Genomic DNA, 25,028 nt, shown 5'->3' with positions numbered 1-25,028 from the left:
CCATGGGGATTTTTTGGGTTCCTTTTTTCTCTCTCTATATCAGAGTTTAGAGCAGGAAAATTTCGTACAAACATGGAGGCAGACAGCAGAGGTGGGGAGCAGCCCTGGGAGGACTGGACAGAGTTGCTATGTTGGGGCTCGTAACGGGGGTTTGCAATCCATATCTGAGATGATGTGACTCTGGAAAGAAAAGGAGCTGTTTCCTCCATTGAGCTCAGAGGGAAGTGGCAAAGGGTAGGCCCGGGTTATGAAACATGTCAATCCTATGGCAAGAAATGAAAGATGTGTCACCTGACGACTTTTAATCTCTCTAATTAGGAGGCAAGTCTATCAGCTGTGAGGGAGGCAGAGGGTGGCTCAGCACCTGGGAGTGAAACAAAAAGAATTTTAAATAAATGGAAAGCAACTAGGCTGGGAAACGTTGAGACGGCCAGCATGGGTCTCCCAAATGAAGTTGATGACCATGAATTAACAGAGGTATCCATTTCCATCACTGTGTCATCTGCTGAAATGGCTTTCTCCCCAGCTACGCTTTAAACTCACCAAGGAAAGTGACTGTTTGGTATCACCCATTTCAGTTTTATTCACCTCAAGTTCCCAGCACAGTGTCTCAACAAATGAGAAATGACAGAAATCAAAAAAACTTGAAATATCATTTCTCTGCTCCAAGGGCATAACAATGCCAAACAAGGATGGGGACAAAAAGATGGTGTAGAATTGTTGATGGAAGGTTTACTACAGAAAAACAAACCAACAAACAGAACACCCAAAAAGACTTCCCAGGAAGCTAGAAACTTCTGAGTAATACATACAGAAGGATGTGTCTTCAAGGACTCATTAGCCGGAGACAATAAGCAACCACAAGATGCATGATTGAAGAGCAGTCTCTTCTTTTTAAAAAGAAGCTTCAATGGAGGTTTTGCTTCTCCTCCAAGCTTCCTTTTAGCAAAAATCCCCATCAGCAATATTTTACCTTAGAGTTTGCTCTCATAGTACCAAAAGCCACTCTAGAAGCCCAGACTGGCTTTCGACCCCTGCTACACCCACCTAGAAACACATTTAGAAATGTGCCATCATATGTGAGACAGGGGTACCCATCTGGCCCCGTTACTCAGAATTTATTTCTCATTTCCAGTGGCATTTTGTCCTTAATCTACAGTAATCTTTAATCCCTGGTCTGTATGTACATGTATGGGGGTAAATATATATGCTTATAAATAGATATAAAATATATATTGACTTACACATTTAATGAAAATCTCTTTCTAAAAATAAATTATGTTCATCTAAAATATTTAATTAACAGAAAAGCTCAAAGAAATAAGTAAAAAAAAAAATTACCTGATATGCCGCTAAGAAGAAATTTCATTATTATCATCTGAGGAGCATCATTGCAGCAATTTATTTTTTTAATTTTGTTTTATTGAGGTATAATTGACATACATTATATTAGTTTCAGGTGTACAACATAATGATTTGATATTTGTATGTATTGTGAAATGATCACCACAATAAGTCTAGTTAATATCTATCCCCACATATGGTTACAAAATTTTTTTCTTGTGATGAGGACTTTTAATATCTACTCTCTTAGCAACTTTAAAATATATAATACAGTATTATTAACTATGGCAGCAATTTATTTTTGTAGATTTCAGAAAGAAGGATAGACCTATGGATGGATGGATGGGTGGATGAATGGACAGGTAGATAGGTAGATAGATAGGTAGACAGACTGATAGATACATGAGTGAAGGGATAAATGAATAGACAAATAGACAAAAACTGGATTGTATAATACAAGTTACTGAATAATAAATGACATTTACTTTGCTGGAATTTAAGGGAAGAAAAAGAAATTAAAGTACAATTGAAGGATTGTACTTTCAATATTTGTTGACGAAAATATTTCAATTTTAACATCTCTCTATAATTAGGATTATGAAAAATATTAAAATGTGGAGGTTATTGTTTTAACTAGTTGGCCAATTTTGGATGATATCTTTTCACTCCCTGCTATGAAATAGTAATAATTTGAAACATTTCTTTTTATCTCCCTATTCACATCTTTTAAGAAAATTTTTTGTTAATTGTTGTCATTAAGATTTATAACATTTTGTTCTTGTTCAGTAATGATAAGTCCCACAATTGTTTAATCTTAGTCTGTATTAAAATGAATTCAATGATCATTTTATATCCTTTTATAGGTTAAACTTTTGTTACTTATGAAATGAACATCTTGTGTGTGCATCAGTCCTATTCCTCTTTTAAAATCTATATATGATAAATATTACCAAATATGGGCAGCATTTGTGATGATCTTCCTCAAAGAGTTTCTGTTTATGAAAGACTTACCTTATCTTAAAAAGATAGAGAAATAATGCTTAATCACAATATTGTCACATTTGGGTGGAATTATTTGGGAGAAAGTACAAACAAAATTATTATTAAGTTGCAATAAAATTTGAAAAATTTCCAACTCACATCACGTGTAGAATACAAGCCTTCACTATTCTTTGGACCCAGGAGTTTCTTCATGTTTTCCTTTATGTTTTCTTTTCTCTGTTGTCGGAAGACTTTCTCCTGATCACACAGAGCCATACTAAATCGGAGGTCTGGGGATGAACTGTATATAAAATAGAGATCATGAACCAATGTCCCCAGTAGCCTTGTATTTTACATTACACATTTAGGTCTAAATAATATATAGGGTCACTTTACAGGTTTTTAATTTTCGTATAAATGCTATCAACTGTATGTATTCTGCAAAACATTTTTTTCCATTGAACATTTTGTTTTTGAGATTCATCTGTGTTTATAAGTAGAACTAATTCAAATATATTTACTATTATGGAGTATTTTCATTATATAATTAGAGCACAATTTATGTATCCATAAATATTGACATTATGTCCAATTTTTTTTAACTACTACAAACAGTACCACCACAAACATGTGTATACATGTGGAAAAGTTTCCTATAATACATGCTGTTTAGAAAGAACACCTCACTATATCATCACAATAGATATAAAGTACTTTTCTTATTTTACAAATGAGTAAAAAAGTAATTAGAAATCCTTTCAACTGTTAACAAAATTAGCAAGTAGGTATTTAAATCCAGGGCTTCTCATTCTGGAACTCATGTTCCTTGTAATGTACTATGTTGATCATTATCCTACATTAAGCACGAGAAGCATGATTTTTAAAAGATCTACAAATAAAGCAATGAACATAGATGTTTAGAAGATATCAGTACAAAAATATCTAAAAGAAAATTCAAAATATGTTGAGCAATTTTATAAATATAGTAACAGACATATGGCTTGTGTGTGTCTTCTTTTATGTACTATCTTTAACTCTCTAATTACTTTCCTGTTTTTATTTTATATTTAATGGAAGACATTCCATGAAAAATTGAGTTTTCCTTTAATGAACATTTCATTTTATTTATTTTATTTTATTTATTTATTTTTTTGGCTGTCTTGGGGTCTTCGTTGCTGTGCGCAGGCTTTCTCTAGTTGCGGTGAGCGGGGGCTACTTTTCATCACAGTGTGCAGGCTTTTCATTGCGGGGGCTTCTTTTGTTGCAGAGCACAGGCTCTCGGCACTCGGGCTTCAGTAGCTGTGGCGCATGGGCTGAGTAGTTGTGGCATACGGGCTTAGTTGCTCCATGGCATGTGGGAATCTTCCCGGACCAGGGATTGAACCCATGTCCCCTGCATTGGCAGGTGGATTCTTTTTTTTTTTAATAGATCTCTATTGGAGTATAATTGCTTCACAATACTGTGTTAGTTTCTGTTGTACAACAAAGTGAATCAGCCCTATGCATACATATATCCCCATATCCCCTCTCTCTTGAGCCTCCCTCCCACCCTCCCTATCCCACCTCTCTAGGTCATCGCAAAGCACCAAGCTGATCTCCCTGTGCTATGCTGCTGCTTCCCACTAGCTAACTATTGTACATTCGGTAGTGTATATATGTTGATGCTACTCTCACTTCGCCCCAGCTTCCCCCTCCCCTCCCCCACCATGTCCTCAAGCCCATTCTCTATGTCTATGTCTTTACTCCTGCCCTGCCACTAGGTTCATCAGTACCTTTTATATTTTTTTTTAGATTCCATATATATGTGTTAGCATATGGTATTTGTTTTTCTCTTTCTGAATTACTTCACTCTGGTAGGCGGATTCTTAATCACCACGAGGGAGGTCCAACATTTCATTTTAGAGTCAAGACAAATTAATATATAAAAACAGAGTTTGATTAAAGTTCACTGTAAATATATAGTAAATTGCTTCTGGACCTATGTATACATTTAGCTGAGGTTTTTTTTCCCTACATTTTTTTGATAACTCTGCTTTATTAAAGCATAATATTGTCCTAATTACACCAGTGGAGATCACTTCCCATTAAAACAAATAGCATTACTTTCATAGTCAAGTAACAAAAATATTTCTAATCTCATGCCAAAATATACCACTTGTAAGCAAGAATTGATGTAATTGAAAATAACACAACTAAAAAAGTTGGACTATCCTTTGATACATGCTGACATATATTGAATGATAGTAGTAATTTATGTAATAATTTTTTAAGTTGAACCAACATTTTCTGGGGATCAAAATAAGAGAAGAAATACCTAAACCCAATGTCAATGTATCCGGCATCATTCATTTAGCAAATCATAAGAAATGAGAATGCTACACTAATTTTGTGATGTTCGTGTAAATAAAATGTGTACTAGTAACTCTGGTAAAACCCACTTCAGGGCTTCCCTGGTGGCGCAGTGGTTGAGAATCTGCCTGCCAATGCAGGGGACACGGGTTCGAGCCCTGGTCTGGGAAGATCCCATGTGCCGCGGAGGAGCTGGGCCCGTGAGCCACAACTACTGAGCCTGCGCATCTGGAGCCTGTGCCCCACAACAAGAGAGGCCACGACAGTGAAAGGCCCGTGCACCGTGATGAAGAGTGGCCCCCGCTTGCCGCAACTAGAGAAAGCCCTCGCACAGAAACGAAGACCCAACACAGCCAAAAACAAATAAATAAATAAATTAAAAAAAAAAAAAAACCCACTTCAACAGGGAAGTTCAAAGAGATGCAGAGAGGTTGAGGGAGGTGGGATCTATGAACCTCAGCATGAGGTCAGAGATGAGCTAATTCTCAAGGCAGGCCTGACTCCCCTAAGACTCACCATATGAAAATAAATAAATGAATTTCCAACATTCATTTATGGAGACCACTTTGAAAGAGCAACACACATCATGGAACTTAACCATTTATTTTCCTGATGATCATTATGAACAAAGACAGTCTCAATTTTCAGTTTTTCCTCTTATAGTTTCCTGTGTATGTTCACTGTCATACTTTTTAATACCTATCTGAATCAGCAATGAAAATAGGCTTCAATAGCTGTATTTATTTCTATGGGAATATATATTTAACTTGAGGAAGAGCCCCTTCTAAAGGCTCTTCTTCTGACATTTATGATTTAACTGCCAAACTACTGGAAAACTAAACAAAGAATATTAGTTGTTGTTTTTTTTTTTTTAATGCTGTAGTTATTAGGAGAGAGCTAAGGAAAACCAAAGTACATTTAATGCATTTTTGATACTCAAAGGTGTCAGAGTTATTTCATATATTAAAAGTGTACTCTTCAACAATTAAAATCAGTCAGTGGATCACTCATAATATTTTCCATCCAACGAAATAAATGGACTTACCAAACTTCAAGAGACATTTCCAGAATCATTTCAGTGACCTAGTATAGATATATTAGTCAGATTAGGGTCATAAAATGGAAGTGTATTATATATAATGCAAACAAAGTCAAAATAATTTTTGAGTGACAGATTATTTTTAACCTAAAAATACACTAAAAATAAAAGTAACATAGCTCCATGAAGACCCGAAATTACAGGTGTATCTCAATAAATAATTTTTTGTTATTTTTCATGAGATAAGCCTACTTTATACATCATTTGCACCATGCGGCATGTGAGATCTTAATTTCCCAACCAGGGATTGAACCTGTTCCCCCTGCAGTGGAAGCACAGAGTCTTAACCACTGGACTGCCAGGGAAATCCTATACGTCAGCGATCCCCAACGTTTCTGGCACCAGGGACCAGTTTTATGGAAGACAATTTTCCCACAGATTGGCAGGGGGGGATTGTTTTGGGATGATTCAAGTGCATTACATTTACTGTGCATTTTATTTCCATTATTATTACATTGTAATATATAATGAAATAATTACACAATTCACCATAATGCTGACAGGAGACGGAGCTCAGGCAGTAATGCGAGCGATGGGGAGCAGCTGTAAATACAGATGAAGTTTTGCTCGCTCGCCTGCAGCTCGCCTCCTGCTGTGCAGCCTGGTTCCTAACAGGCCACAGACTGGTACTGGTCCATGGCCCAGGGCTTGGGGACCCTGCTATACATCATTTTAACAAGCATAAGAATTGCCTTGGCATGGTTGTTTTCCTTCTTCATTAAAAAGAAGCAGTGCATACCAAAATCATTACTCAAAAATCGTAAAAACTTCCTGAGATCTAAAAACTATGAAGATGTGTATTCTGGGGCTGTCCCTGGGCCTCAAAATCAGAGGTCAAAGTTAAAGAAAACCTGAGTGAAAATTAACACCTGTGCATTTGTGACAAGTGCAGGCTATAGTAAACTGAAGACAGAATGCCTATCCAAGGTGGACAGCAGGACCCAGGGGCCAACCAACTGTGCTCAGCTTAAGAAACATCTACAAATGGGATGTGGGGCTCAGGTTTTATTTTTTCAACACTATATGAACCAACCAAACTTATGGGAGGAATCCATCCTGTCCGTGGGCCAATTTGGGTTTAATGAAAAAAAGAATGAATAATATCTACAGAGAAAAGGGGTATTAAAAGATGTCTTTCCAGAGGCTATAAATCTGTTGTATAGAAAGGCCTTCTCAATACTATCCCTGCCATTAGTTATGAATAATGTAACTTTAGATTGTTGCGAGAACCAAATGAGAAAATATTTCGAAGTTTGCTGCACAAGTGTAAGATGGTGCTATTATTTTTATTACATCAGTTACCATAAGAATATAGCTAGAATGAACCTGTTGAATACCTTCAAATAGAACAGAACTAGGATATGCCTCTTAAAATGGGAAGAGGATATTTTTTGAGCCAACATAAAATGCAATAGATTATTGGCTTTTTCTTTTTTGGTTTCAGGGGATGGAAAAAAACAAAGTAGAAGGAGCTTTACAAAATGTTAAAATAAGTTCATGGATAATTCTTAGTACTGAATTTTATTAGTAAGAAAAAGGTATGGAAATTAACTGTACAAAAATTTGCCTTTCCCACTAAGTCGTAAGCTCTGTCTTAAATAGGTCTCTATTACAAGTTCATTGCACAGTATTTGGCATACAACATACAATCAATAAGTATCCGTTGAATTACTGTGTATGTGTGTGTGGAGCGGGAGCGCATCAGGCATCTTTTCCTGTCAAGAAATATCTCACTGGGAGATTGGTTCAAGACGGTGGAATAGAAGGACATGTGCTCACTCCCTCTTGCAAGAAGACCAGAATCCCAACCAACTGCTGAACAATCATTGACAGGAAGACACTGGAACTCAACAAAAAAGATACCCCACATCCAAAGACAATGGAGAAGCCGCAATGAGACGGTAAGAGGGGTGCAATCACAATAAAATCAAATCCCATAACCACTGGGTGGGGGACTCACAAACTGGAGAACAATTATACCACAGAAGTCCACCCACTGAAGTAAAGGGTCTGAGCCCCACGTCAGTCTTCCCAACCTGGGGGTCTGGCAACAGGAGGAGGAATTCCCAGAGAATCAGACTTTGAAGGGTAGTGGGATTTGACTGCAGGATGTCGACAGGACTGGGGGAAACAGAGACTCCACTCTTGGAGGGCAAACACAAGGTACTGTGTGCATCAGGACCCAGGGGGAAGGAGCAGTAACTCCATAGGAGACTGAACCAGACCTACCTACTAGTGTTGGAGGATCTCCTGCAGAGGTGGGGGGTGTCTCTGGCTCACTGCAGGGACAAGGACACTGGCAGCAGAAGTTCTGGGAAGTACTCCTTGGCATAAGCCCTCCCGGAGTCTGCCATTAGCCCCACCAAAGAGCTTGTAGCCTCCCGCACTGAGTCGCCTCAGGCCAAACAACCAACAGAGAAGGCACTCACCCAACTCATCAGCAGAAAGGCAGATTAAAGTTTTACTGAGCTCTGCCAACCAGAGCAACACCCAGCTCTACCCACCACCAGTCCCTCCCATCAGGAAGCTTGCACAAGCCCCTTAGATAGCCTCATCCTCCAGAGGGCAGACAGCAGAAAGAAGAACTACGGTACTACAGTGTGTGGAACAAAAACCACATTCACAGAAAGATAGACAAAATGAAAAGGTAGAGGACTATGAGAGAACAAGATACAACCACAGAAAAACAACTAAATGAAGTGGAGCTAGGTAACCTCCCAGAAAAAGAATTCAGAATAATGATAGTGAAGATGATCCAGGACCTCAGAAAAAGAATGGAGGCAAAGACTGAGAAGATGCAAGAAATGTTTAACAAAGACCTAGAAGGATTAAATAAAAAACACTTAGAAGAATTAAAGAAGAAACAAACAGAGGTGAACAATACAATAACTGAAATGAAAAATACACTAGATGGAATCAATAGTAGAATAACTGAGGCAGAAGAGCAGATAGCTGACCTGGAAGACAGAATGGTGGAAATCACTGCCATGGAACAGAATAAAGAAAAAAGAATGAAAAGAAATGAAGACAGACTAAGAGACCTCTGGGACAACATTAAACGCACCAACATTCACATTATAGGGGTCCCAGAGGAGAAGAGAGAGAGAAAGGGCCTGGGAAAATATTTGAAGAGATTATAGTCAAAAACTTCCCTAACATGGGAATGGAAATAGCCACCCAAGTCCAGGAAGCGCAGAGAGTCCCAGGCAGGATAAACCCAAGGAGAAACAGGCCGAGACACATAGTAATCACGTTGACAAGAATTAAAAACAAAGAAAAATTATTAACAGCAACAAGGGAAAAGTGACAAATAACATACAAGGGAACTCCCAAAAGGTTAACAGCTGATTTCTCAGCAGAAACTCTACAAGCCAGAAGGGAGTGGCATGATATATTTAAAGTGATGAAAGGGAAGAACCTACAACCAAGATTACTCTACCCAGCACGGATCTCATTCAGATTTGACGGAGAAATCAAAAGCTTTACAGACAAGTAAAAGCCAAGAGAATTCAGTACCACCAAACCAGCTCTAGAACAAATGCTAAAGGAACTTCTCCAAGTGGGAAACATAAGAGAAGAAAAGGACCTACAAAAAACAAACCCAAAACAATTAAGAAAATGGTAATAGGAACATACATATCAATAATCACCTTAAATATGAATGGATTAAATGCTCCAACCAAAAGACACAGGCTAACTGAATGGATACAAAAACAAGACCCATACATATGCTGTCTACAAGCGACCCACTTCAGACCTAGGGACACATACAGACTGAAAGTGAAGGGATGGAAAAGATATTCCATGCAATTGGAAATCAAAAGAAAGCTCTAGTAGCAATACTCATATCAGATAAAATAGACTTTAAAATAAAAATGTTACAAGAGACAGGGAAGAACACTACATAATGACCAAGGGATCAATCCAAGAAGAAGATATAACAATTATAAATATATATGCACCCAACATAGGAGTGCCTCAATACACAAGGCAAATGCTAACAGCTCTAAAAGAGGAAATCGACAGTAACACAATAATAGTGGGGGACTTTAACACCTCACTTACACCAATGGACAGATCACCAGACAGAAAATTAATAAGGAAACACAAGCTTTAAATGACACAATAGACCAGGTATATTTAATTGATATATATAGGACATTCCATCCAAAAACTGCAGATTACAGTTTCGTCTCAAGTGCACACGGAACAGTCTCCAGGAAAGATTACATCTTGGGTCACAAATCAATCCGTGGTAAATTTAAGAAAACTGAAATCAAATCAAGCATCTCCTCTGACCACAACACTCTGAAATTAGAAATCAATTACAGGAAAAAAAAACGTAAAAAACACAAACACATGGAGGCTAAACAAGACGTTACTAAACAACCAATAGATCACTGAAGAAATAAAAGAGGAAGTCAAAACATACCTAGAGACAAATGACAACAAAAACACGACAATCCAAAACCTATGGGATGCAGCAAAAGCAGTTCTAAGAGGGAAGTTTATAGCAACACAATCCTACCTGAAGAAACAAGAAAAATCACAAATAAACAATCTAACCTTACACCTTAAGGAGCTAGACAAAGAAGAACAAACAAAACCCAAAGTTAGTAGAAGGAAAGAAATCATAAATATCAGAGCAGAAATAAATGAAATAGAAACAAAGAAAACAATAGATCAATAAAACTAAAAGCTGTTTCTTTGAAGAGATAAACAAAATTGATAAACCTTTAGCCAGACTCATCAAGATAAAGAGGGAGAGGACTCAAATCAATAAAATTAGAAAGGAAAAAGTAGAAGTTACAATGGACACCACAGAAATACAAAGCATCCTAAGAGACTACTACAAGTGACTCTATGCCAATAAATTGGACAACCTGGAAGAAATGGACAAATTCTCGAAAGGTATAACCTTCTAAGACTGAACCAGGAAGAAATAGAAAATATGAACAGACCAATCAAAAGTAATGAAATTGAAACTGGGATTAAATATCTTCCAACAAACAAAAGTCCAGGACCAGATGGCTTCACAGGTGAATTCTATCAAACATTTAGAGAATAGCTAACACCCATCCTTCTCAAGCTCTTCCAAAAAATTGCAGAGGAAAGAACACTGCTAAACTCATTCTACAAGGTCAGCATCACCCTGATACCAAAACCAGACAAAGATACTACAAAGAAAGAAAATTACAGACCAATATCACTGATGAATATAGATGCAAAACTCCTCAACAAAATACTAGCAAACAGAATCCAACAACACATTTAAAGGATCATACACCATGATCAAGTGGAATTTATCCCAGGGGTGCAAGGATTCTTCAATATACACAAATCAATCAATGTGATACACTATACTAACATATTGAAGAATAAAAACCATATGATCATCTCAATAGATGCAGAAAAAGCTTTTGACAAAATTCAACACCCATTTATGATAAAAATTCTCCTGAAAGTGGGCACAGAGGGAACCTACCTCAAGATAATAAAGGCCATATATGACAAACCCACAGCAAACATCATTTTCAATGGTGAAAAACAGAATGCATTTCCTATAAGATCAGGAACGAGACAAGGATGTTGACACTCGTCACCATTACTCAACATAGTTTTGGAAGTCCTAGCTACAGTAATTAGAGAAGAAAAAATAATAAAAGGAATACAAATTGGAAAAGTAGAAGTAAAACTGTCACTGTTTGCAGATGACATGATACTATACATAGAGAATCCTAAAGATGCCACCAGAAAACTACAGAGCTAATAAATGAATTTGGTAAAGTTGCAGGATACAAAATTAATGTACAGAAATCCCTTGCATTCCTAAACACTAACAATGAAAGATCAGAAGGAGAAATTAAGGAAACACTCCCATTTACCATTGCAACAAAACGAATAAAATACCTAGAAATAAACCTACCTAAGGAGGTAAAAGATCTGTACTCAGAAGACTATGAGACACTGATGAAAGAAATCATAGATGACACAAACAGATGGAGAGCTATACCATGTTCTTGGATTGGAAGAGTCAATACTGTGAAAATGACTATACTACCCAAAGCAATCAACCGATTCAATGCAATCCCTATCAAATTACCAATGGCATTTTTTACAGAACTAGAACAAAAAATCTTAAAATTTGTATGGAGACACAAAAGACCCCGAATAGCCAAAGCAATCTTGAGGGGAAAAAAACGGAGCCGGAGGAATCAGGCTCCCTGACTTCAGACTACACTACAAAGCTACAGTAATGAAGACAATATGGTACTGGCACAAAAACAGAAATATAGATCAGTGGAACAGGATACAAAACCCAAAGATAAACCCACACACCTATGGTCAACTAATCTATGACAAAGGAGGCAAGGGTATACAATGGAGAAGACAGTGTCTTCAATAAGTGGTGCTGATAAAACTGGGCAGCTACACATAAAAGAATGAAATTAGAACACTCCATAACACCTTACACAAAAATAAACTCAAAATGGATTAAAGACCTAAATGTAAGACCAGACACTATAAAACTCTTAGAGGAAAACATAGGAAGAACAGTCTGACATAAATCACAGCAAGATCTTTTGTGACCCACCTCCTAGGGTAATGGAAATAAAAACAAAAATAAGCAAATGGGACCTAATGAAACTTGAAAGCTTTTGCACAGCAAAGGAAACCATAAACAAGACGAAAAGACAACCCTCAGAATGGGAGAAAATATTTGCAAGTGAATCAATGGACGAAGGATTAATCTCCAAAATATATAAACAGCTCATGCAGCTCAATATTAAAAAAAACCAAACAACCCAATCAATAAATGGGCAGAAGACCTAAATGGACACTTCTGCAAACAAGACATATAGATGTCCAAGAGGTACATGAAAAGCTGCTCAACATCACCCATTATTAGAGAAATGCAAATCAAAACTACAATGAGGTATCACCTCACACTGGTTAGAATGGGCATCATCAAAAAATCTACAAACAACAAATGCTGGAGAGGGTGTGGAAAAAGGGAACCCTCTTGCACTTTTGGTGGGAATGTAAATTGATACAGCCACTATGGAGAACAGTAAGGAGGTTCCTTAAAAAACTAAAAATAGAAGTACCTTATGACACAGCAATCCCACTACTGGGCATATACCCAGAGAAAACCATAATTCAAAAAGACACATGCACCCCAATGTTCATTGCAGCACTATTTACAATAGCCAGGTCATGGAAGCAACCTAAATGCCCATCGACAGACGAATGGATAAAGAAGTTGTGGTACATATATACAATGGAATATTACTCAGCCATAAAAAGGAACGCAATTGGTCATTTGTAGAGATGTGGTGGGACTTGTCATACAGAGTGAAGTAAGTCAGAAAAAGAAAAACAAATATTGTATATTAACGCATATATGTGGAATCCAGAAAAATGGTGCAGATGAACCTGTTTGCAAGGCAGAAATAGAGACACAGATGTAGAGAAGAAACGTATGGACACCAAGGGGGGAAAGTGGTGGGGGGGGGGGGGGATGATGGTGTGATGAATTGGGAGATTGGGATTGACATATATACACTAATATGTATAAAATAGATAACAAATAAGAACCTGCTGTATAAAAAATTAAATTAAATTAAAAAAAAATTTCATTGCTACTAGCAATAAAATCATGGGCTGGTCCCACCCAGACAGCAGTTTCTGTGTATGGAATTCTATGAATAGAAATATTGCTTTGAAGTTAATAAAATAATCAAGAATCCTAGTACAAATGGAATTATACATGCCCAGATGAACTGTAGTTCAGTTTTAAGTCAAAAAGATAATTGGCTTCTAAACAATTAATGTAATTGCTGTGCATTCTATCAATGAAAGCACTGCTCAGACCACATCCCAGCACATCCCCATTTCCACTTTCAAATGGAGTCTTTCCCAAAGAGGGCTTGGAAAACATTTTATATTGAATGAGGTCACTTCTTCAGATATTTAGTTAGAAAAATGAGACATGGGTAAAACACAGTCTGCTTGTTTTAAAGAAATACATGAAAGCTGCTATTAAAATGAGACTAGATTTACTGTTTTTATCTCCAAAGGGCAAAAGCACCAAGGAAGAATGGAAATTAAAAGAACAAGAATGCAGCTCAATATGAAGTTTGAGCTGAGTTTGAGCTCAATATTTAGTTTCCAATCTAACAAATGGAAAGATTCAAAGATGGAATGGGCTTCCTATTCCCATGTGTGCCATCTCATGACAGAAAATGGTTGGGAAAAAGCTGGCTTCTCAACTGGCAGATCCCTAAACATTTTACATTTTAAAATATCTGATGCCTCGGAATTCCCTGGCAGTCCAGTGGTTAGGACTCTGTGCTTTCCCTTCTGAGGGTATGGGTTCAGTCTCTGGTTGGGGAACTAAGATCCCACAAGCTGTGCAGCACAGCCAAAAAAAAAAAAAAAAGAAAAGAAAAAAAATCTCATGCCTGAATATGTCTAATGCCTACTTGTTCCAACAATTTAACAAAAGGAAAATTAACTGTGCTATGTTTATGGTCATATTTGTCTTCTCCATAAGAATATCCCTTCTACGTCTATCTGCAACATTTCTTGGCTGAGACATTCATGATCCTAGACAGACTGCTAAGACTCTTTAAATGAAAGCAGGAGGACAGAAGAGAAAACACAGGATTTTTCCGCCATTCGGAGTGTTATAGAAGGTGCTGCCATGTTTCTTGTCACATGGATTCTGATCCTTACTTCTATGTGTTGCCCAAGTGGACCACTCACAACCTGGAGGAAATTAAAAATTTTCCCTCTTGATGCACTATGTTCAGACATGCTATGAAGACGGACATTCAATATCTCTCTGCATCTTTCACCTGGAACACGTCATTCAGATAAAAGTGCCACAAAAATATGTGCTTCCTGTGAGGCATTAAACAATTATTGTAAACTCCTTCCCACACACTCCATGAAGCATCTCTGTATCGCACTCTTCCAGGTGGCTTGCATTATCAAGGCAATTAGAAGGAAAGGTGATCAAATTTCCCTGGGTCTCCCCCACCCCATAATACTTAGCCAGGAACAAGGACAATGAGGAGAGCTCCACCTCTTCTAGGAATTATTAATGTGAGAAGCAGGCTGTACTCATTGTATGTTCTTGGGGGGGAACAACAATCTCTTCTTTGAATTCCACAGTGGAATGCAATTTTAGATGCTTACAATGGGAGATGTTCAGTTGGGGCAGGGGAGGAGAACTATAGGAGAGAAACTAAAAAAAAGCCATTTCAGACTTAAAAATAATTTAAAAAGTATCTAACCCACTAATTCTCTTGCAAACTTCCCAGGGTCATTTTGAAATAATAAAGCTAATGCAACAAGCATAGTGCCTGGCATTAAGGAAGTCATTTAAAATTATTATTTCCAAAAGATGCACACCGTCAAATAATTTTTAACTTGAAAATCTATCCTATTAGTAAAGAGCTCATCAAATATGCCATGCCTTCTCTTATCAAAATACTCCAGTATTTACAAACTTTACTTTCAATAAAACTTTTATTTTGAATTCTGATCCCTCCTGAGTCAATTTACTCTTTTTTCCCTCCTTGGTAGAAACAAAGAGCGACTTATGACCATGTTGATTCAATAATCATTTATATTTTTCAAGAGAATTACATAATATTTTTTGCTTTGCCTGTATTTACCTGACCTATGCAAGATAGCAAATAAAATTATATCCAAAAAAGGGCAACTTTTGCAAAATATCATGTTTCCATAAACTGTAACTTCATCCTATGAAGAAGTAATCATATGTGTATCTAACAAATAGGCAATTCAAGTGCAGAGTAGAAGTTACAATCCCACCAATACAAACAAGGTCACAACTAAATAAATTTTGCATGTTTAAAATTGAATGATACACTGCTAAAATCATCTTTTTAAACACATGTGACTTTTTGATAACACTAAAAACTAACATTTTTTTGACTGAGATATAATTGCCATATAACATATTAGTTTCAGGTATGTAACATAATGATTCAATATTTGTATATAATGCAAAATGATCACCACAGTAAGTCTAGTTAATATATCTAATTTCTTAATTAATTTAGGCTTTATTACCAGGAATCATATAATCCATCACCCAATAATTCAGGATAATTGTGTCTCCCCAGATATCCCAGACAGTCTTAAAAGATTTGAAATATTAAAAAGTACACTATTTTCCCTGTAGCCATGTTCCACTCTGTCACACAGAGTTTTCTTCCTTTTATTTGACAACAATCTCTTTGTTCTTAATTTAAGGTCCCTTTTCTTTATGTGGACATTGGAAATTCAGAAAGAGCTGTGTAATCATCAGCTATCATACAATAAACCAGATTTCCTAGAGCACTAGTAGCAGGCCAAAATACTATCTTTTTTTCTCCAAATGGAAATCTCTCACATTCTTAAGTTTTTCTCTTTTTTAAACTTTATTTACTTTCATTATGCCCATCTGAGCACTTCCCAGATTTTCTATATTTCCCAGAAGTGCATTCAGAAAAGAAAGTGTCTGATGTGTGTCAGGCTGGGTAACAACAGTAAATAGGCTGAAAGTGTTCTAGTCCCTGACGGAGCTTAGGTCCAGAAGAGGACCCCAAGGATACAAGAGCACTCTAAAATGCCCTGTAATTTAAAAGTTATAAACTGTAGAAGTATGAAAACAGACTCACTTGAGTTTCCATTGCTAGTGTTCCAAAATAAAAATGCATTCTCTCATAAAGCCAGGAATTGTTTGACCTACGTCTGAACTCTGCCCTGCATCAATGTAATGGCATTCACATCTTAGCCAAAGATCTCCCAAGTTTCTCACAAAATTATATATTTTTCTTGTTTTCCCTCCAAAGTCTGCTTGGTCTCATTCACTTTGCTAAATTGTAGTCTTTGTCTTCACACATCAATACATGGTTTTCCAATGAAATCATCCTGATACTGACTCACCATCAAAACGCCCATTTTTTAAAAGTTTTGTCACTATCTCTTCTATAGAACTCTCTCATTCATTTTCAAGTTGCAATCAGGAATGAGCAAAAATCAAAGAAAGCATTCAGCCAAAATTAGGTACCACAGAAACCATGAGACATGACTATTTTTAAACAATAACACTAACTTCTAAATAAATATGTCAAATTAAAACACTACACAGTGGAAAATCAGAGGCTACCTTCCTCAGAATATTGGCCAAGATAAAGATTCATCTAGAGAATAAAGAAGTGTAATTTTTCCCTGTCTTACTTCAAAATCTTAGCATGTTCATGATTTTCTTGAAGTGGGCTACTTTGTTTACACAAAACACACTAAATTTGGAAGAAACTCTTTCTGCTTTAAAATGGGATATTGCAACCCAAAGCCACACTTAATATATTCAGTAACGGGTGACTAGAGCATTCTTGATTTTGAAGTGTGTTGAAACAAATGATTACTAAATTTATAGGCTCTACCCATATATAAATAAGTTGATTTCGATCAGTAAGTTCAAACAAATAAGTAAGTGTAATAGTCAGTTAAGTCAGTTTCATGAAGCGCTTGACAAATAGTTCAATCTGGCCAGTATAATTAAATGAGAATATCTAATATTTATTTACTGTTTACTGGGCCAGGCACTGTTCTAAAACTCTCCATGTATTAACGCATTTAACCACAACCACAACCTTTAGAGGTAGGTATGATACACATACAGCTCTGTTTCACAAATGGGCATGCAAGGTGAAGAGAAAAAAAGAATAACTCGTCTGACATCACACAGTGAATAAGTAGTCGAATCATGATTCCAACCCAGACGGTGGCTGTCTGACTCTGAGCCTGGGATCAAAAGCTGCACGTCCCACCAGGTTCTCTCAAATGACAACTCTGACACTCTCTAAACTTAGGATTCCAACAAGCACAACCTAACCCAGATTTTATAAATGTTAGCTGGGAAACAAAACTGTGGACCCAAATTGGCTTTCTCCTTAAAAAAATAAAATAAATAAAAATTTAAAAAAGAGAGAGAGAGCATTCTGAAATTGAGTTGAATGATAAATCATAGTCTCAGGAAAAGCTGAAAAAATTCCTGCTTTCCAACTTTAGCTGATCCTTACTGCCACTAAGTAATCATTCCATTCCACTCTTACTGACACATTAAAGCTAATGCTACACGTTGTTCAAGTCACCCCGTATTCCTCATACCTGCCACTTTCGACAGAGGTAGTCTGCTAAAGCTGCATCAGCCTTCTTATTTTCAATATCAAACATTCTTTATCTTTACCTACCAACTTTTGGTTTAGTAATACTTCTGAGGAAAAAACCAAATCCTGTTTGCTCTAAATTCCCCATTACCTGGTCAAAAACCTTCCATGACTCACTGCTGTCAATAAGATAATATCTAAACCCAGCTTCCTGAATTTGGGCTCTGCTAAAGTTTGATCCCCATGTACCTGTTCTTCCTTCACGTACAAATGCTCTGCTCCCCTGGCACTTGTCTAGACACCATTTCCTGAACATGCGTGTCTTTTCTAGTCTCGGAACTGAGAGCAAAGGCTCAGGCTGTTCTCTCCACCAGAATGGCCTTCCACCCCCTTAGTGATCCAACCACATCCTTCCTTTAGGAACAAGCCCATACCATTCATATCCACTGTAACCCACAATGGTCCACTGTAACCCCATGCCCCGTCCTCATCTCCTACTACTCTCCCTACTACTCTCTGTGTTCCAGCCATGCTCTCCTCCTTGCTGTTACTCAACAAGCCAGGCAAACTTCTGCTTCAGGATCTTCCTACTCAGAGTGGCTTCTCCCCTCAGGTATCATCAGAGATGCTTTTCTCAGCCACAGTTTTGGAACTGCATTTGCAACCCTCTTCACACACATATGCATACTCTCCTCTCCTCCTTCCTCGGTTTATTTAGCACTTATCTCTCTCACTATCCAACACAGGCATCCTTTACTTATTTATCTTACTAAGTAGAATATAAGTTCCAGGAGGGTAGGGATTCCTGTTTGTTTTATTTATTTCTGAATAGGTAGTGCCTAAAGACTGTCTGACACACAGTAAGTGCTCAATAGTTACTTGTGAAATGAATGAATGGATGAATAATTCCTTCTTATAACTCTCAGTATACATTGTTTACACGATTTATTTAGCACTTACAATTATAAATTTGTAAATAATGAACTCTAGTTGATGATATGCTGAAGTCTTTAGGGATGAAGGATACTATTGTCTGCAGTTTGTGTTTCAATGTATCAAGATGGGGAATTCCCTGGCGGTCCAGTGGTTAGGACTCCACAGTTTCACTGCAGAGGGCCCGGGTTCCATCCCTGGTCGGGGCACTAAGATCCCACAAGTCACACGGCACGGCCACAAAAACAAACAAACAAACAAATAAATAAATAATGTATCAAAATGGTTTGATGGATGGACAGATAGATACGTGAAAAGCAAGTAGAATAAAATGTTAATTGTAGAAACTAGGTAGCAGTTATATGGGTAACCAATGTAGAAATATTTCAACTTTGTATATGCTTGAAAATTTTGATAATAAAATTTGAAGCAAAATATAATACCTTAGAAAGGCCTTTTTTGACTATATAAACTTACTTGCCCACCAACTGTTCTCTACCACATCCCTCTATTTTATTTTTTTCATAGTATTTATCACTAGCCAATATTGTGTTGATTATCCTTTTGCTTCCTGTGGCCTATTTACTTTCCCCATCAGCATGCAAGCTCCCTGGGAACCATCATCCACCATGTCCTCTGCTGTTTGCCCATCACCTAGAATATTGCCTGGAACACACGCAGTGTTTAATAAATAACTCCTAAGTAGGTAAGTCAATGAATAGATGCCTCATGAGACTGCTTATTATATTACTTATCAGTTTATACGTGAATGCCTACTCCTTTTCAAACAGACTATTAGTTCCTTGAAAATGAAACTTTTCATAGCTTTCTTAATATTAATCAAAGTTTTAGGTACACAATAAAGGCTCAAGTTCTCATATTAAAAAATAATCTATGGATAGGTCAGTACTATAAAACTGCATAATAAAGATTTTTTAATACATTATCATGTTTTTCCATATCTGTAAAATGGGAAGCATTGAAAACTTCTGGGTAAATATAGTCAAGTGAAAAATAAGATATTCTTTCTAAAGCACAGAATTTTATAAATTAAAAAGCATTTAGAAATAAGTTAATGGAGGGACTACCCTAGTGGTCCAGTGGTTAAGACTGTGCACTTCCACTGCAGGGGGCGTGGGTTCCATCCCTGGTCTGGGATCTAAGATCCCACATGCCTCCCAGTATGCCCCCTCCAAAAAAGTTAATGGAAACCTTCATTTTAGTGATGAAGCAAATAAGACTCAGAGAGAAAGAATGACAACTCAAACACTCTAGAGGGAGGTTAGTAACAGACAAAATGAGAGCCCAGGTTTCCTGGTTCCCAGTTTCTACCCTGAGTGGGTAGAGCAGGACCCTGGGAATCTGGAAATCTCCATTTGGAGGTTCCTGTTCTTTCTCCAGCTGGCTCCTGGCCACAGAAATCCCTCTATGTTGACTCAGTATGAACTTCTGGATGACAAAATTTTGAAGGAGTTTTTGCTAACGTCTTGGCTTGAAGCATAAGTCCTTCCTTTGCCAAACTCAAGTTATACCAGATTGCCTTAACCATCTCCAAGAACTGTTTATAAATCTCCTCTCCCACATGATTCCCTCGCAACTTGTTTTCTCTTATAACCTCCGTGAACACTGTAGACAAAAGACAGTCCTCCTCTGAAAGATGGGGATTCAGGGATTAGGAGAGGCTGGATGGCTTGCTTAGGGCACGCCACATGGTCTGGGGGGGGGACAAATGGGGGTTCTCCCCAACCAGCCATTATGTATTTACTTTTCTCCCACTACCATCACGGGTCACCAACTCAAAGAATTGTCATTCAGATGAAAATTACAAAGGACTCTTGAGAACAGTGTAATGAAAGAAAGCTGTTTGGCCAACTGTTTTCTCAAGCACACTAAAGAAAATAATTATGTAAGCTACTTTAAATTCAGGAATGTAGAAAACCTTGCTACACACCTAAGCATAGGAAATGACAGGAGGAGAGGAAATGCATGTTTTCCTACAGTATCTTCTCTTAAAATCAGTCTTTGTGTCATAGACTGAAGGGCAGAAAAAAAACATTCTATTTCAGAAAGGCCAATTGTGCTTATGAAGCCCTCAACAAGGGTTTATTGAGAACCGATCCTAGCAACATGCCATAGGTAAGGTCTGCAGATGTTATAACATTTAGCCACTTCTAACTCTCTATCCTAATGCTCACCAACATGTACTTGCCAAGCCATGTAACTTGTCATGCCTTAGCTTGTTTTATTCTTTCAAAACTCCATGCCTTTGCACTTTCTACTAGAAACTAGAATGCTCATAACTGCTTCTCTGCCTACTGAAATTCTATTCTTCACAAACATTTATATACTGCTTAATATGTACCAGGCAATAAGCACTATATGTATGTACAGATACATCTATGTGAGTAGTATATATATCACTATAATCAATTATTGTTATATATTTTATATGTAATGTTATATACTTAATATATAAACTAAGTAATACATAACCATATTTTATATAAAATTATATAAATTATAATTAAATAATTACATCTAAATATATTTAAATGTAATATACATTATAATCTATAATTATATGGATATATTATATATAAATATAGCTAACTCATATAATCATAAGGATTCTCCTGTGAGATATAATCTCCATTTTACAGATGAGCAAACTGAGATTCAGAGGAACTAAGTGATTTCCCCAGGATGAAACAAATGGTAAGAAACAGAGCTGGGGTTTAAACACCAAACAACCTGGCTTCCAACGACGAAGTATTAACCACTATGTTCACTGTTCGACCTGCTCAAAATCATCTACCGCTATGGAGCCATCTCTGGCCTCCTCTCACAACATAATCTTTCTTTACTCTGTCTTCCCCCTGCACTCTGAACACACCTCATTGATACTTATCTTACCGTACAGTGGTTTCTTTTCATCACATGTATCTCCCTATGTTCATTTCCTTTTCCAACCCCTACCTCACCTCCACCCCAGATGAAGATAATTGAGGGAAGAGCTTCCTGTACCATATTCTTCTTTATGTGCCTTGAACACAACACAGTGGTTGGTATAGCTCTGGGTAGAAAACATATAGAAGACATGCTTCCTGGAGCAGCTAAAGGTATGAGCAGGGAGTATGTGACTGGAGTGTCCTCAAGGCAACTGGGTCACTCTGATTACATGAACTGGTCATCGTTTGGGCTTAAGTCAGTTTCTAAATAGGTATATACTCATGGAATAAATATAAACTATGTATTAGGTCTGTAATTAGGCATGCATAACCAGTATTCCAGTTTCCTGACCAGGATTTGAGTTTGAACAGTTTAAATGATTCAGTCCCAATGAACAACACATAATTATCATGGGGGTTCAGGAAGAGGTCATTTGGGATGCTAACAGTTAGGAAAGGAGGTAAGAGTTAAGGGATAAGCAGATGTGGGTGAGGGGAGAGATTCGAAAATCATCCCAAGGGACAAAAACACCAAGCTGCTCCCAAAAAGAAGAAATTAATACATTAACCAGCTTTCTGAATCCTGGTCTACCAGTTGCTTACATTTCTCACTGTAAACTACTACACTAGTTTCCTGTAAAATTCAGAATCCAATGTTTGCTCTGTATAAATAATTTCTCTAGGGTTTTATTAATCTTAAATAAATTATTGAAATTTCAGAAATGCAGCAAACCTAAGAAAGAAAGAAAGAAAGAAGGAAAGGAAGGCAGAAAGGAAGAAAGACTAGGAAGGAAGGAAGCAAAGGAAGGATTTCCAAACATTAAACTCCAACTTTCCAGGTTAAATAGATTTTTATCTGACATAAGGTTGAAAAATAATTCTGTTGTGCTGCTTACTTCGTTGAAAGTAAAAGGAACCTCTTTCTTCTCTCCCACTTTCATAGAAGATATGGGAAATACTGCTGTCCCGAGCGTTTCATCCATGACGTAATTGGCATCCATCAACGTGATCTATAGAGAGTAAAAGATAGAGCAGAGGTATCAAATTTTTCTGGAATCTTTGGAAATTATATCTATAATCTCCATCACACTTAAAAAATGAAAGTTCTCAAGTGATATTTAACAGTCATTTGAAATCCTCAATATTCAACTGGTAACAAGACTTTGTCTTTTGTTTCTGAATGCCACATTTGCTTCTAACATAATAATTAATTTTTCACTTTCCTCATTGACATTATCATATTTTGAAAAATGAAACTTTATCCCCTCTCAGGGGAAATGCTATTTTTGGAATATGAGAAAGAAATTAATGTAGAAAATCCATGCAACTCTTTTGGAAAAGATCTATGTGAACTTATTTTAAAGCTAACTATTTGAACTTTAAGCCAATAAAGTTAATTTATTTTAAAGTCCTAATCAATTGACAATATTTTTATTCTATTGTACTTGGATCCTCCTCTTTCTAACAGAACGAATATTTTCTCCAAAGCACTTGAGGAGGATAACAGATTCTTCCCAGCCCCACCTAACTCCTGTATTTCCCACTGGACACTCACATAGCTTGATGTGCAGTAGCTAGAAGCTCATCTACCATATACTGCACAGCGGGACTCCAACTACATCAAACTGAGAAGAATGAAGGCAATGAGGGGACAAACTCAAGCATCAACCTCAACATGATGATGGCCATCTCACTGTCCCCAAATGACTCACTTACCTCCAAAACATTGTCCTGATTAGGATCCAAAATAAATTCAAAGGTCTCATTCCACACAGGGTTTATGTCATTATTGAAGTGTTTTGTTCTCTTCCTGCTGTCAGGGGTTGAGGAGATGAAAAGTTCCACATAGGGGTCTGGAGTGTCAACTATAGACAGTAAACACAAATGAGAAGGGGGCAAAAATGTGATTAATTCCTAATTTGTTTTTATTAATATGTGTTATCAGATTATTTTCAATGAATCTGCAATAACATATTCAAAATGTCTGAGACAAAATGATATATAATAGAAGAACGTCATAGGTTATATACTTTTTACATATTATGTCCCTGCACTTCCCAACAGTCCTGTGAGAGGGAATCATTTATTTGGTACTTTATTCAGAATTTCTCTGTCCACCTAGAGGGCACGGTCACTGCAATCAACAACTCAGTCCAACTGCTAGACAATGATAACAATCTCACTCAGCTAACCACAGCGTAACCTTCACCCCAGGACTACGATGGCAACAAGATCATGAGTTCAGGATCATCATGATTGTTTATATTAGAAAAAAAATTAACCTACTATGTTATTTGTCAAACAAAATAATGAAAGTCGGTGTGGCATAAGTATTGCTTGTAGTTATAAGGCTGCCTTGTATGGTTGTACAGGTTGTGCACTGAAGAACTCTAAAGGGAGGCATTTACATTAGTAGTCAACATATATTTCTCTATTTATTATGGAGGTATTCAATAAGATGGAAGTGGACATCTCAAGGAAGTGACAGCTTTTTCTGTTACACATAAAGATCCCCTGAGGGCATGATATGGGTGCCATTTTAAATAGAAAGGAACAACTGCAAATAATGGAACTATTTAAATTTCCTCCCACTATACACATACTTAACAACAAGGCAACTGACCCTGAATGTGGAAATATTGATTACTCCCCCCTTTTTTTTTAAATAGATCTTTATTGGAGTATAATTGCTTCACAATACCATGTTAGTTTCTGTTGCACAACAAAGCGAATCAGCCATATGCATACAGATGTCTCCATATCCCCTCCTTCTTGAGCCTCCCTCCCATCCTCCCTACCCAACCCCTCTAGGTCATCGCAAAGCACTGAGCCGATCTCCCTGTGCTATGCTGCTGCTTCCCACCAGCCAACTATTTTATATTCAGTAGTGTATGTATGTCGATGCTACTCTCACTTCGCCCCAGCTTCACCCTCCCACCCCATGTCATCAAGTCCATTCTCTATGTCTACTCTTTATTCCTGCCCTGCAACTAGGTTCATCAGTACCTTTTTTTTTTTAGATTCCATATATATGCTTTAGCATACGGTATTTTTCTCTTTCTGACTTACTTCACTCCCTTTTAATGGCTCCTTTGAATCCTTCATCTGACAGCACTGCACACACTATATTTTATAAAGGAAACTACACATCTATCTGTCTTTTCCTACAAGACCGTCAGCAAC

At 37.1% G+C, this 25,028-nt stretch overlaps 1 protein-coding gene across 5 annotated transcripts in view; it reads right to left on the bottom strand.

Moving 5' to 3' along the window:
* PLA2G4A (phospholipase A2 group IVA) overlaps window positions 1-25,028 on the bottom strand; it is a 159,332-nt gene that overhangs the window by 66,176 nt on the left and 68,128 nt on the right. For all 5 annotated transcript variants that reach the window (XM_059904193.1, XM_059904228.1, XM_059904212.1 and 2 more), the window contains 4 exons: window positions 23,562-23,710; window positions 22,742-22,855; window positions 5,720-5,757; window positions 2,485-2,626 (listed from right to left, as the gene is read on the bottom strand). In XM_059904193.1, coding sequence (XP_059760176.1) covers window positions 2,485-2,626; window positions 5,720-5,757; window positions 22,742-22,855; window positions 23,562-23,710 — 443 coding nt within the window. The remainder of the gene's footprint in view (window positions 1-2,484; window positions 2,627-5,719; window positions 5,758-22,741; window positions 22,856-23,561; window positions 23,711-25,028) is intronic.

Source organism: Balaenoptera ricei, chromosome 1 (genome assembly GCF_028023285.1).
Source record: "Balaenoptera ricei isolate mBalRic1 chromosome 1, mBalRic1.hap2, whole genome shotgun sequence".
Lineage (NCBI taxonomy): Eukaryota > Metazoa > Chordata > Mammalia > Artiodactyla > Balaenopteridae > Balaenoptera > Balaenoptera ricei.
Note: the sequence above shows the minus strand (reverse complement) of the source record. Positions and strands in the feature narration are given on the sequence as shown.